This window comes from Moschus berezovskii, chromosome 3, assembly GCF_049115385.1.
Source record: "Moschus berezovskii isolate FMDL1 chromosome 3, NW_MosBer_1.0, whole genome shotgun sequence".
Lineage (NCBI taxonomy): Eukaryota > Metazoa > Chordata > Mammalia > Artiodactyla > Moschidae > Moschus > Moschus berezovskii.
In genome coordinates, this window is record NC_142462.1 from 69,630,840 (window position 1) to 69,644,605 (window position 13,766).

A 13,766-nucleotide genomic window follows, 5' to 3' on the forward strand; every position below is an offset into this window, starting at 1 on the left:
ATGGATTCATGAGGCAAGAATCCTGAGTCACACCAGCTATATAACTATATAGGGCACAAAATGTCCATGTTGCCTTGCCTCTAGGCTCCCTGCTGTGTTTGATGTCTCACAAATCTCATGAGTGATCTTATCTATTACTTGTTTAAAGTAGGTATGAAATGTCCAGGAGGTATGCAGGATTTTTCAGATTTCATGCTTAGCCAGTGCCTTGACCACTTGTGTTCTTGAAATTATGAGTAAAGCTCTATATGGATAAGATCTCTGACGCACGTAAGTATGATCTGACATACTGATCCTGTGTGTTAGCATAGAGATTACCTGAGGATGCCAAGCTGTCATCCAAGAAGGTTGTAGCAGTTTCCATTCTCGCCCAGAGTACAGGTTCTCAGCAACACTGATTAGTTCCAACAATCTGAGGGCCAATAACCCACTGCCATTTAAATTTGTATTTTTGCTTATTAGTATAATTTTTATATTTTGTTGGTTCTTTGGATTTGTGTGTGTGTGCATTTTCTACTAGTGATATTTGACTCCTTTTTAGGATAAACTTTTCATTAACTTGAGAAACATCACAGTGTAATAATAAAGTATGTGGATTCTGGCTTCAAATCCTGGCTTGCCACTTGCTAACAAGCATGTTGCCTTACCTAAGTTCCAGTTTCCTCATTCAATGCCTATTTCATACGGTCACATGAAGATTATACAAGATAATGTATGTGAAACACCAAGAATATCTCCCGGTACATAGTAAATGTTCAAATGATGATAGCCAATCAAAGAAGCTCTTTATATATTTTGTATTTCTTGGATTATCAAATATGTTGTGAATATTTTCTCCTAGTCTGAAGCTTATGTTCTAACTTTGCTTAGACTTTGTTTAAATTTGTCAGGAAGGAAATTTTTTATGCAATCAAATCTGTCAATCTTTTCCTCTGTGGATTCTGCTGTAATTTGATTTTTCAGCTGAACCATTTTATCGAACTGGCCACTCCAAATTTCACCTGTTTTCTTTAACCCACTTTTTGACTTTGTGGTCAAATCATAAGATCCTCCTTTGATCTCCACAGACATCACCCTTGTATTTCTTTCATGGAAGATAATTGTCAGTCACTCATTTTTCACTCTTCCCTAAAGATCCTGTTCTTTTTGTCCTGGCTTCTCGTTTCACATCATACTCCTATATTGACTCTAATGTTCAACATCCATCCCCCACCCCAGGCAGATGACACTGAAATTTTCAGAGCAGTATTTTCTACTGTTTGACATATTTCTAACATGTTCCATAATCACCTTAAATTTCTTCTAAAACTGAGCTTTATATACCCCCTTTACATATACTAAAATATAATGCCTGCTAAGGAATACTCTCAGAGAAGGCAATGGCCCCCCACTCCAGTACCTGGAAAATCCCATGGATAGAAGAGCCTGGTAGGCTGCAGTCAATGGAGTCGCTAAGAGTCAGATACAACTGGGCAACTTCACTTTCACTTTTCACTTTCATGCATTGGAAAAGGCAACCCACTCCAGTGTTCTTGCCTGGAGAATCCCAGGGATGGCGGAGCCTGGTGGCTGCCGTCTATGGGGTCGCACAGAGTCAGACACGACTGAACAGACTTAGCAGCAGCAGCAAGGAATACTCTTGGGCTTTCTTCTTTAACAGTACAGATGAAATATTTTTTAACTTTTTATTTTGTATTGGGGTATAGCTGATTAACAATGTGACAGTTTCAGGTGAACAGCGAAGGGACTCAGCCATACATATACAAGTATCCATTCCCTCCCAAACTTCCCTTCTATACAGGCTGCCACATAACATTGAGCAGAGTTCCCCGTGCTATACAGTAGGTTCTTGTCGGTTATCCGTTTTAAATATAGCAGCGTGTTCATGTCCATTCCAAACTTCCTGACTATCCCATCCCCTCATCCTTTTCCCCAGCAACCATAAATTCCTTCTCTAGGTCTGTGAGTTTGTTTCTGTTTTGTAAATAAGTTCATTTGTATCATTTCTTTGTAGATTCCACATACAAGGGATGTCTTGCCATATTTCTCTTTCTCTGTTTGACTTACTTCATTCAATATGACCATCTCTAGGTTGGGATGGAATATTTTTAATGAAAAAAGAAAAGAAATATGATGATGAATCAATAATTTGCAGACTCTCTCTAGGAGGACACCACAAAACTGGCAAAAGTGGTTGTGACAAGAGGAAAAGACATACTTTTCACTTAACTTCTCTGTCTTTTGAATTTTTGTATAATGACATATAACACTTATTCAAAAACAACACAAACCTACAAATAAATAAAAGGGAACCTGTCACCAATCCCACCAAATCTATACCCTGTTTTGGCTGGTAATGTTATACTTATCTACCCAGTCTCTGCTGAGCACTTGGGAATCATCCTCCATCTCCTCTGATGTGCGTCCAAGTACCATATTCTATCAAACTGACTCAGAAATGGATCCTTCATCCACCTCCTTACTCAACAGGGACTCTTAAGAACACACAATGAGCTAAGCATGGGGCTATAGGTAAAAAGATGGTAAAATATCCTCACGAAGTCAGTACAACTCCCTGAGGGAGCCCACAGCCTAGAATGCAGAGCAGTTGTAAAGCACAATTTAATAGTATTTCTTAAATAGCTAATTCCTTAAGTCATTTGCAAGTATTTATTTAGGTAGGAGATCATAAAATATAGTTTTATAATATACACAAGAAAAAACACATTTGAATGAATACAAAATAAAATGACAGGAGTTGACAGAATTTAGTGTTTATAAAGGAGGGCATCAATAACTAACAATTCAAAGAAGAAATTGAAAGTGTACTTAAAGTTGAGCCTCTGGTTTACATTTACAATCTTTTATAATTGAAAAAAAAAAGGCATTAGGCTTTTAAAGGTAATACATGACTTAACAGTTTTTCAAGTGATTTTCTTAATGGGTTTCTAGACACTGTCATACATGGATGTGAAAAAAAAAAAAGACAAGAATTTAGGCAAGCAGACTATTAGTCCATAGCAGCTTGGTGAGGTTTACTTTTCTTACATAAAGAATCTTCAAATTTACATTTATTCTTATTACAGGAGCAGAAAGAAGTAATTTGCCAGGTATATTTGAGGAGTCTGTAAGCTATATAGCAGAAATAGCTATTTTTAAAAGCCTGTATTCCATGGAAATGTGCATTACACAGCATCTATAGTAACTGAGTAAACATAAACCATGTGATTACATCTTCTAAATAAAACATTTAACCCCCAAATCTCACACAACATCCCCCATGTCCACGTCTTATTTGACGGCAGCCATAAGCTTCAAACTAATATGCATTTGCTATTTTTAAAACGTTCTTACCTCCATTACTAAAAATGTTTCTGCAAAGTCCCTTAGAATTTTTTTCAGTGCTCTAGAAACAAGATATATCATGATCAGTAAATGACCGCAATCTTCAGAAAAAAGTACTGAGGCTAGAGAAAGAATGGTCAAGTCGGAGGTTTCTGTCTCCAATCGTGGAAGATCTTTCTACTTTGAGACCCACAGCTCTAAGGAGACAATTCAAAATTCCTCACTTTAAAACAAATGTTTTATCATGAATAATTGAATAATTAGACATCTAGGAAAATGAGGCTTTTAAATTAAAATTTAGCAAAATCAACTATAATAAATTTTTATCTACTAATCATTTATGAATAACAGAAGTGAAATCTGGTGAAGTTTTACATACAAAAGATATAAATACTGCATAATATGTAGTGAATGAATATTGGCACATACCCTTTTGTATTTAAAGCATAAAATGCAACCAGCAAATCTGATGCTCTTAAGATACATTTATGACATAGGTCAGAAAACCTCTATATGACATGGAAATGTCCCACAGTTTAAGGCTTTCCAATAGGTTTATAGCAAGCATCAGGTTGCCAGAGGCGAATATCAACGAGAACTTGATTGAGTTTTTGCATCCAGAGATCCCGTTCTTCCTTGGTATCTGCAGATAGCCAGTTCCTACAGGAACAAACAAAAAGATCAGGATCCTTTTCCCTATTCCATACCTCCAAATACTCTTACTGTGGAGTGAAGTGAGGGGAGCCTAAACAGTAAAAGGAGTAACTCTTTGCCCTCTTTTAATGGATGCCAAATCAGGAATCCATAGTAAAGTGCTTCTCCAATTACAATAAAAGAAAAGTCGTCTTGCGGATTGGTTAGCTGAGCCATAACTCACACCGATCACATTTAGAAAATGATGGAACGTCACATCAAAGACAGTAACTAATCTTGCACAGGTGATATGATTGGACAATTTGCTGGTGCCAAGACAGTCACTGAGGCTGGGTGGGTCACTTCTTAGAAGAACAAGCACACCACAGACTAGAATACGGAGACCAACCCCCTAGATCCCTGACTCAGGCTCCCCAGGAGCGCCACAGACTCATGGACCTTCACCTGGCCTTACAGATAATACTATTTTATACTGTCTCTTTTTTTTTTTTTTGCCCCACTGTGTTAGTAGAGCACAGTATTTATAATAAATGATCTAAAGATCCTAAGATTTTGTCTATCCTAATCTCTCTGTTCACACCAGGAATCTCTTCTTTACATCCATATTCAGTTAAAAGTTGAATAGTTGACAGGGCAGGCAAAGGTGGGAGAGGGAAATTCCCTAAGTCACAAGCCAGACCATTCTTTTAGACTACAGCCAGGTATTAGAAGGATGCTGTATTATACTTCTACATCTTTCTAATTTCTCCACATTGATAACAGTAATGGTATAAGCATGAATAAGCCGTGAGTTGGTCACCTATTAGTAAATGGAGGGAACACATTTACAATAAAAATCGCAACCATTTGTTGAGCTCATTCCGTGTATATGACAACACTCTAAATAGATCTACTCATTAACCTTTACTGTCACCCTGTGAAGTTTATTCTTCTCTTATGACACAGGCTATGGTTTTTCCCATGGTCATGTATGGATGTGAGAGTTGGACTGTGAAGAAAGCTGATCACCGAAGAATTGATGCTTTTGAACTGTGGTGCTGGAGAAGACTCTTGAGAGTCCCTTGTACCGCCAGGAGATCCAACCAGTCCATTCTAAGGGAGATCAATCCTGGGTGTTCATTGGAAGGACTGATGCTAAAGCTGAAGCTGCAATACTTTGGCCACCTCATGCGACGACTTGACTCACTGGAAAAGACTCTGATGCTGGGAAAGGTTGGGGGCGGGAGGAGAAGGGGACGACCGAGAGTGAGATGGCTGGATGGCATCACCGACTCTGTGGATATGAGTTTGAGTGAACTCTGGGAGTTGGTGATGGACAGGGAGGCCTGGCGTGCTGTGATTCATGGAGTCGCAGAGAGTCAGACACGACTGAGCGACTGAACTGAACTGATGACACAGGAGATTTCAGAGAGCCAGCAAAGTTAAATACCTTGCCACAGTCACATCTGGTAAGTCACTGAGTCGGGATTTAAACCTAGGTCTGTTGACTGCTCAGTGTTCAAACTGTACAATACTGCTTTCCCATGTGATGAAGCATTTCTAGTTCAAATGTTTAATCTATATTTCAAAGTAGGCACTACTGATCAGATGATAAATACTTTGCATTGAAGGAGGGAAATAGAGCAAGGTTGGTTTGTAGAAATAAAAATGTGATACATTAAATTTAGATAAAAGGCATAGGTCAGAAAGGCCCTGGAGAGAAACAGATAAATAAGGCAAAGGAGGATGTATAACTGTAAAATGTATATACTCTGCAAAAGGTATGATCAAAAAGTGAAATAAGTTTTAAGAAGCCACCAAGCAAAGCTAAAGACTCAGTCAAGACTGAATTGAGAATGGGCCTCTCTCAAATGTGGTCCACTCAAATTATGATAATGTTATAATGAGAAAAACTACATGCAAGTGAAGTACAGCGTAATTACAGCAATATGTGATATAACTATTTCCACCACAGGAGAAGGTCGAAGGAGAAATCTGGGAAGGTTTATGTAACAAGTAAAAGAAGATTCTATGAAAAATGTGAGTAACGTTTAAAAGGGCCATGGTGGTCAGGGAGTACTTGGGGACTGAATTTTGTTTGGTTCCCTCACTGACTGTGGCCACAGACAGGGGCTACTCTTTAGGAGCTATAAAGTGACTATAAATCCAATTTGCCTCTCCCGTCCTGAATGAGGTCACTGCTGCACAGAAGACCCCCAAAGGAAAGGAGTGGATGAGCTGAATGAACTAAATTAATCTAAAAGCAATCTAGACATCAAGAATTCCCATAGAACCGGTCTCCTGATGTTTTAAAACAAAATGGCAGTATTGGGGCAACTTTGTTCTATTTTAATAGTGTCTCTTGGCTAAGCTATCTGACATTTCCACATCAGAAACTCATGGAGCCAGTTCTACCCATCTCCCTGTCGGCAATATTCAGCTACTATCTGATTAACAGAGATTTTGTCAAATTCTAACTTTTGTCCCTCATCACAATTTCGTACATTGAAGTTGGTCTGCAAGCTTCTCTTGGGCATTCAAGCAAAAGAATCTCAGACTCTTAGCAATAAGCTTCTGCATCTTATACTTAAGTTTAGGGTTAACAAAAACTGACACTCCCAGTAGTTTATTCTATCCATCACCAACCAGAAATTTTCAGAGTAGAGTGAAGTACTTTGGGAAGGTACTTTGGTACTTTGGGAATGGACAGGCAGGGATGTGTCAAATTTCTTTAAATAATACTTGACTTATCAATTACACATGAAATCTTCAAACTTAACACAAAGAATATTAGCTAACTGCCCCGAAAATGGCTAAACTGTAAGTATGCTGGAAAACATGATAAACTAAGACCTAAGTTGAATGCTGTGTTTTTCTTAACTATATTAATTTTATTATTACATTCCTCTCTTACTGATGTGTATGTGTCTTGTCTTTTCATTCTTAAATCGTACCCTCTTCAAAGACAAAGACCATCTCTGATATTTCTCACAGTGATAAGGACATAGTGGGCAATCAATTACTTAGTTGATAGAAACATTTATAGCCCAATACATACTTGGTTACACAGAGTGTGTCCCTGCATTGGCTGACCAGAGTCTCTCGGTCATCTTCTCTTTGTGGTCGAACAGTAATTAATTCTAAAGTGTTGCGTCTTGCACAAAATTCTCTGTTGACTGGTTCTATCTGCCGACTGGTACAATTGGCCAAATTTAATCTTCCTATGGGATTCTTTAAAACAAATTAAAAAAAAATATGATTAGTAGAAAATAAATAAGACCATTTAAGTCAGTAAGCACTGAACAGTATTCAACTTGATGTCAACTTAAAATAAGAAAGCCATTAATTTAAAAGTTAAAACTTAATTACACTGTATTTAGAGAAACATATTTAATATTTATGATTATTTCTTGCTGGATATAAAAATAGAAACCAAAATGTCAACTGGCGATCTTAGCCAGCTTAAAAAACAAATCATTTGTTATGGAAAACTTAAAACAGATACAAAATAAACAGAACAGCATAATAAGCTTCCATGTACCCATTAATCAGTTCTAACAAATAGAAATACACATTCAACCCTTTTAGTCTCTAACCCTCTTACTTCTTCCCTTTCTACAAATAGAAACCCAGACCTAGTATTTCATCTATAAATATTTTTTACATATCAGGCCAAATTCCCGCCTTGGATTTTTAGAAGCCATGTCATTCCTATAGTATGAGAGTGAAAAAAAAAAAAAAATTGCGAGACTAAATGGTGCTGAAAAATGGGAAAAGGGACAAGCATGGGCCCAAACAATATATTTATTTATTTATTTAAATTTTTGGCTGTACTGGGTTTTGGTTCCTGTGCACGGGCTTTCAATAGTTGCAGCAAGCAGGGACTACTCTCTCACTGTGGCACACAAGCTTCTCATTGCAGTGGTTTCTCTCGCTGCAGAGCACAAGCTCTAGGCACAGGGGCTTCAGTAGCTGCAACATGTGGGCTCAGTAACTGAGGCACGTGGGCTTAGTTGCCTGCAGCATATGCAGTCATCCTGGACCCGGGATTGACCATGTCCCCTACATTGGCAGGCAGATTCTTAACCAGGGAAGTCCGGGGCCCAAACAATTTAGAAACTGCCAATAAAAGTGTCAAATGTATTAGTAATTTTAAAAAGAAATTAGAATGAAATATACCATTTTAAAACAATAGATTGACCAAGTCTGAAGAGAATAGTAATAACCAATGTTGATTGGTTGGGGGTAACAAATTCTTACACACTGCTAATGAAAGCATAAAATGTTCTATTACTGGTAGACAATTTAATAACAGTGATCAAAAAACATTCTAAATGAACATATCCAGACCATACAACTTCACCTAAAAGAAATTTATCCTAAGTAAATATATAGGTACATGAGGATATTTATATAGGTACTGCTGTTGTTTAGTCGGTAAGTCATGTTTGACTCTTTTGTGACCCCACGGACTATAGCCTGCCAGGGTCCTCTGTCCATGGGATTTCCTAGGCAAGAATACTGGAGTTGCCATTTCCTTCTCCAAGGGATCTTCCTGTCTCCTGCAATGGCAGGCAAATTCTTTACCACTGAGCCACCAGGGAGCTCTTATATAGGTGTAATTGATGTTTTTTCATAATGCTGAAAAGATTGAAACAAATTAAATAACAGTAATAGGGGACTATTTAAAACAAATAATAACATCATGTTTTCAGCAAGTATGGGAAACTAAGTAGTCTGAGAGTCCTCCCATAACCCCCCAAATGCTAGATAACTGAACTTGCAAGACAGCAAAAGAAACCTTCACAGGCCAAAGGAAGAGAGTGCAGAATGGTAGCCTGAAACCTGGCTTCCTTGGGTTCCTAGCATATTTACCAATGCTAGGAACTGGCACGGAGAAGGCAATGGCAAGCCACTCCAGTACTCTTGCCTAGAAAATCCCATGGATGGAGGAGCCTGGTAGGCTGCAGTCCGTGGGGTCGCTAATGTTCGGACACGACTGAGCAACTTCACTTTCACTTTCACACATTGGAGAAGGAAATGGCAACCCACTCCAATGTTCTTGTCTGGAGAATCCCAGGGACGGGGGAGCCTGGTGGGCTTCCGTCTATGGGGTCACACAGAGTCGGACACTACTGAAGTGACTTAGCAGCAGAGGCAGCAGCAGGAACTGGCAACCTTGACTCACAGATTATATGATATAATATGAAATGTGATATTTGCTTTAAAATACCTTAGCAAACCAATGAGAACAAAAAAGTGTGTGCTGTGGAGAGATAAATGAAACAAGGAAATTAATTAGGAATTTCTCTCTTACTAATTTCTCTCTTTTTTGGTACATTTTCAATTATAAAAAGTTAAATACATAGGTACATCTATTTCTCTTGGTTGTGTGTGTAAAAGAATAAATACACTATTGAATAAAAACACAACTGAGGAGAGTTATCTTACCAGGCATAAAGATTTATTTTAAAGCTATGGTAACTGAGAATGAGAGATACGGGCCAAAGAAAACAGAATGGAAAGCTTAAATATAGATCCACATATAAAACGATATCTTGATACATGCCAGAAACAGCATGCGGATGAGTGGGGAAAGAATGGATCATCCCATGATGCTGGCACAATGGGGTTTCCAGATTGGAGGGTGGGGGAGATCAATTCCAGGTAAATTAAATGTGAAACATAAATCTTAATAACTTTTAGAAGTCATAAGGAAGTATATTCTTTATGAGTATAGAGTAGAGATGGTTTTCTTAACTAAGACACAAAAAAGCAAACAATAAAATAATAAACTGACAGATTTATCTTAGCATTAAAAATTCTGTTTATGTAAAGATACTATAAGGATAAATTAAAGCATATGCCAAGCAAAAGACTATAAAAACAAGTGGTCAAAACACATAAGAAAAGATGCTTGCTCAATGCTCAGTCAAGGAAAATTAAAATAAAAACACAGTAAAATAACATTTCACACCTATCACATTCAGAGTTTAAAAGGCTGAAAGAACAAATGTTGCTGGGATGTGGAACACTGAGAACTCCTGGTGGGAACAGAACGTTATACAACCAATTTCAAGATTCACCAGACAAAAATCTAGCTAAACTGAAGACGTGCAAAACCCTACAAACCAGAGATTCTGCTACTTAGATACAAAATCAAGCAAAAGCTCTGATCCAGCTTGGCGCTCTGTGATGACCCAGATGGGTGGGATGGGGGTTAGGGGTGGAAGGGAGGTCCAAGAGGGAGGGGTGATAAGTGTACATGTAGCTGATTCACTTTATTGTACAGCAGAGACTAACACAACATTGCAAAGCAATTATACTCCAATTTAAATAAAAAAGAAAGAGCACTGATCCATACAGCTAAGTCACAGCAGAGCTGTTTATAACAACGACAATTTGAAATAATTAAGTGCCCATAAATAAGAGAAGTGTATAAATTGATTGCGATGCATTCTTATAACGGAGTATTTCAGTACAGAGAAAGATGGGTAAAGCTCTGCAAAGCAGAGCTACATACGTGCTACACACACCAGCCTACACTAATTTCACAAATCATGTTGATTCAAACGTGCAAGTTGCAAAACAGTATATACAGTGTGATACTATTTGTAAAATGTTTCAAAATATGCAGTTGCAATACTATACTACTTATATATGTCACATATAAAAAAATTTAAAGAAATACATGGAGACAAAATAATTTTAGGATAAGGGTCATCTCTATGAAGGAAAGAAAATTATATAAAGAGTTTCAACTGGACTGATAATACAGAGGCTGGTGGAAATTATGTTTTTCTGGAATGTTCCAAATATTTCACAATAAATTTTAAAATAAAATTTTACATGGCTACAACGTAATACACACAGTTATCTAATGCAATATTATATGTATTTTTACCTACGTGGAAAGATATCAGGACATTCATTATCAAGTAAAAATCAAGTTAAAAAAGACATGATATTTTCTGTTTAAAAAAGATTCATGAATGGATTATAATTATTATTATTATATATTTTACATCTAAAAAATTTAGAAGGATATACAACCAAAATGTGAACAGTATTTATCTTTTATAGATGAGTTTACTTTATAATTCTGCTTATTTCTATTTTCCAGTCTTTGGATAATAAATTATCACACTTGGGCAATAACAGTAAATTTTTTAAAAATAAGATGCAATGTATTACATTCTATTATCAAATTTTAGAAACAAACTAAAACCACAATATTCCTATGGTGGTTTTCCATTTCTGTTTTATCCCAGATTTAGGTAAATCAACTGTTAATAAAATACAAAAATGAATTTAACATATTTCTGACTAAAAATCAATTAAAAAATATTATAAAACATTCCAGAAAAAAAAAAAGAAAAATAAATGCCTTAAGGTATTTAAAGAGTAGTCAAATCACAGGGAATGGATAAGATATGAAATTTTTACACAAATATACACAAACATACACACACACACTCACTACATTTTAATGGCTTAGTAAATAAACCTGAGTGCGGAATTTGGGTGGCTCATGGCCACAGGGAACACTTGCATAAAATATTACCTGAAAGTCAGTCAGGGCTTTCACCACTGACCATCAATATTAATATTACCTTTCGTTTCTCATCATCTGGATAAGTCCAATAAGAGATACAGTTTCCAGAAAGAACACACCATCTTCTATGCCAGGCACCGAAACCACTAACATCTTCAAATATGGTCTGAAAAAGTCAATGAAATACTGACTTTAGAAACCCGAAGAGCAATTAAATGTTTTCTACACATTAAACTTCAGTATGTTGACATATTTCATACTTCAAAATCGACTTGCATGATTTTTTTTCTTTTTTTTAAAGTACTTAAATTTATTTTTTTAATTCTACTCTATATTAAGACCAGAAATCTTGTTATTTCAATCTCAAGAGCAAAGTTAGTACAAATGACTCACCAGCTCCCTTCTGTGTTTATATTCACCTTTTACATTATAAAGGCAATAGAAAAGGAAAAATTTGATAGATAAAAATAATAACAAGTTATCATTACTCCCTACTATAATCAGAGAAAAATAACAAGATGACAGATTTTTCATTTTTATAGCTAGGGTAACTGAAGGCCAAGGAAATTAAATGACAATATACAATCACAAAGAAGAACTGGAACCTTCTAGCTAATGCAGAATGTACTTTTCTTGCTGCTCATCAGTACTGGCAGAGCTAGACTAGCACCATTTTAGAATCACTTAGAGTTTCACTGGTTGGTAGTCTCCTTCAATCCAGCTGCCCCTGGCACATCAGGAAAGAAAACTGCACCAACTAACTTTAATTTAAATTACTACCACTATCTCTAAATAGAGGTTAGAAGTAATTAAAAAGCACTATTTAGACAGGGGACAGAAGTTATTTGTGGGAGTCCTGAGCAATTTTTTTTTACTACATTCCTGTAAGTGTGGATGCAATAAGAATGGGCTCTAGGATTCAAGACAGAGTTAACCTGAAAAGATATAACTCTAAACTACTTAAGAGCCCAGCTCAGCAGTTAACCAGGTCAGACCTTATAGGCAAATGAACCAGTTGGCATAAGGGTCTATCAGGTGCTAAAGGTATCTAAAGCAAGATATGGAAATATTATATTTACATTAAAGGAAAAGGTCAGTAAACGTACCCTATGTTCAAGTCTGATATTTACAAAAACACTCTTCCAAGAATATCTAGTGCCATCTGCTGGATTTACGTGTGTAAAAGCTACGAAATCTGATTTACAGTCATCTTGGCAGCTTGGATTCCTGTAAGGTCTGGCTCTTCTTCCCACACCCTAAGTCAGCAACTGCAAACTGGTTTGTGATATCCGACATACAGTTCAAACTCTTGCTTCACAAAGAAAACCAAAGCTGTTAGATTTTCTCTACTTCTTGTACCATACCCACAATCTTCTGTATATTCTACACACATACTTTTCTCCTCTGATAATGGAAAAAGTGTAATTCTGTACAAGATCATGAACCGTGGCTTGGATCTCATTTGCTCTCACTCTCATGACTTTCTTCCATGCGTTATTCCTTAACCCTAGTGCAAGTTCCCCATTGCCTCTATCTTTGTCCTCTTTGGTCCTATTAGAAGCTACCCATTTGAATTTAAAAGACACTCAAGTCTCTTCAGTCCTAATAAAATGTGAACAAAATCCTTCTTTCACCCTGCATACCTCTGCAAGTACCACATTCTTTTTACCCCACTGCAGCCAAACTTTGTTTCAAAGAGTTTCTGCACTCTCATTCTTCATCTTCCACGCCCTTTATAACACATTTGCAATCTAGCTCCTGCTCTTGGCAAGACTAGAATGACCACTTCATAAATAAGTCCAACAGTCTCCAATAAATCCTTACCTAACTCGATCACTCCTTCTTTCAGACTGTCTTCCCCTGGCAACTATGATACTAAATTATCCCTTGTCCTCCCGGTAGTCTTCTGTTCTTAGGTCTGTGGCTTAAACGTTAGTGTTCTCCTGGTTATTCAAGTCTGCCTTCACTTTGAATACTACCTCTCTGCTGCAGATTTCCAAAGCTTCATCTCATCTAAAATATCTATCTTGAGTACCAAACTCAAACCTCTGAAACATGTCTCTAGGCATTTCAATTTCAAGTCGTTTAAAACTTAAATCATTAAAACTTTCTCCCTTGGGTAGGGACTGAGTGACAAGGGACATGAGGGAACTTTCTGGGGCAGTATTCTGTATCTTAAAAGAAATCTGGGTTACATAGATATATGCCTGTGTAAAAACTCAGGGGATGGATA

At 36.9% G+C, this 13,766-nt stretch overlaps 1 protein-coding gene across 4 annotated transcripts in view; it reads right to left on the bottom strand.

Annotated features, from left to right (window-relative positions):
* Positions 1-1,665: 1,665 nt before the first annotated feature.
* The window catches only part of ANLN (anillin, actin binding protein), a 57,698-nt gene continuing 45,597 nt past the window's right edge, over positions 1,666-13,766 (bottom strand). For all 4 annotated transcript variants that reach the window (XM_055420877.2, XM_055420875.2, XM_055420876.2 and 1 more), the window contains 3 exons: positions 11,592-11,699; positions 7,037-7,209; positions 1,666-4,005 (listed from right to left, as the gene is read on the bottom strand). In XM_055420877.2, coding sequence (XP_055276852.2) covers positions 3,882-4,005; positions 7,037-7,209; positions 11,592-11,699 — 405 coding nt within the window. In that variant the 3' untranslated portion in view covers positions 1,666-3,881. The remainder of the gene's footprint in view (positions 4,006-7,036; positions 7,210-11,591; positions 11,700-13,766) is intronic.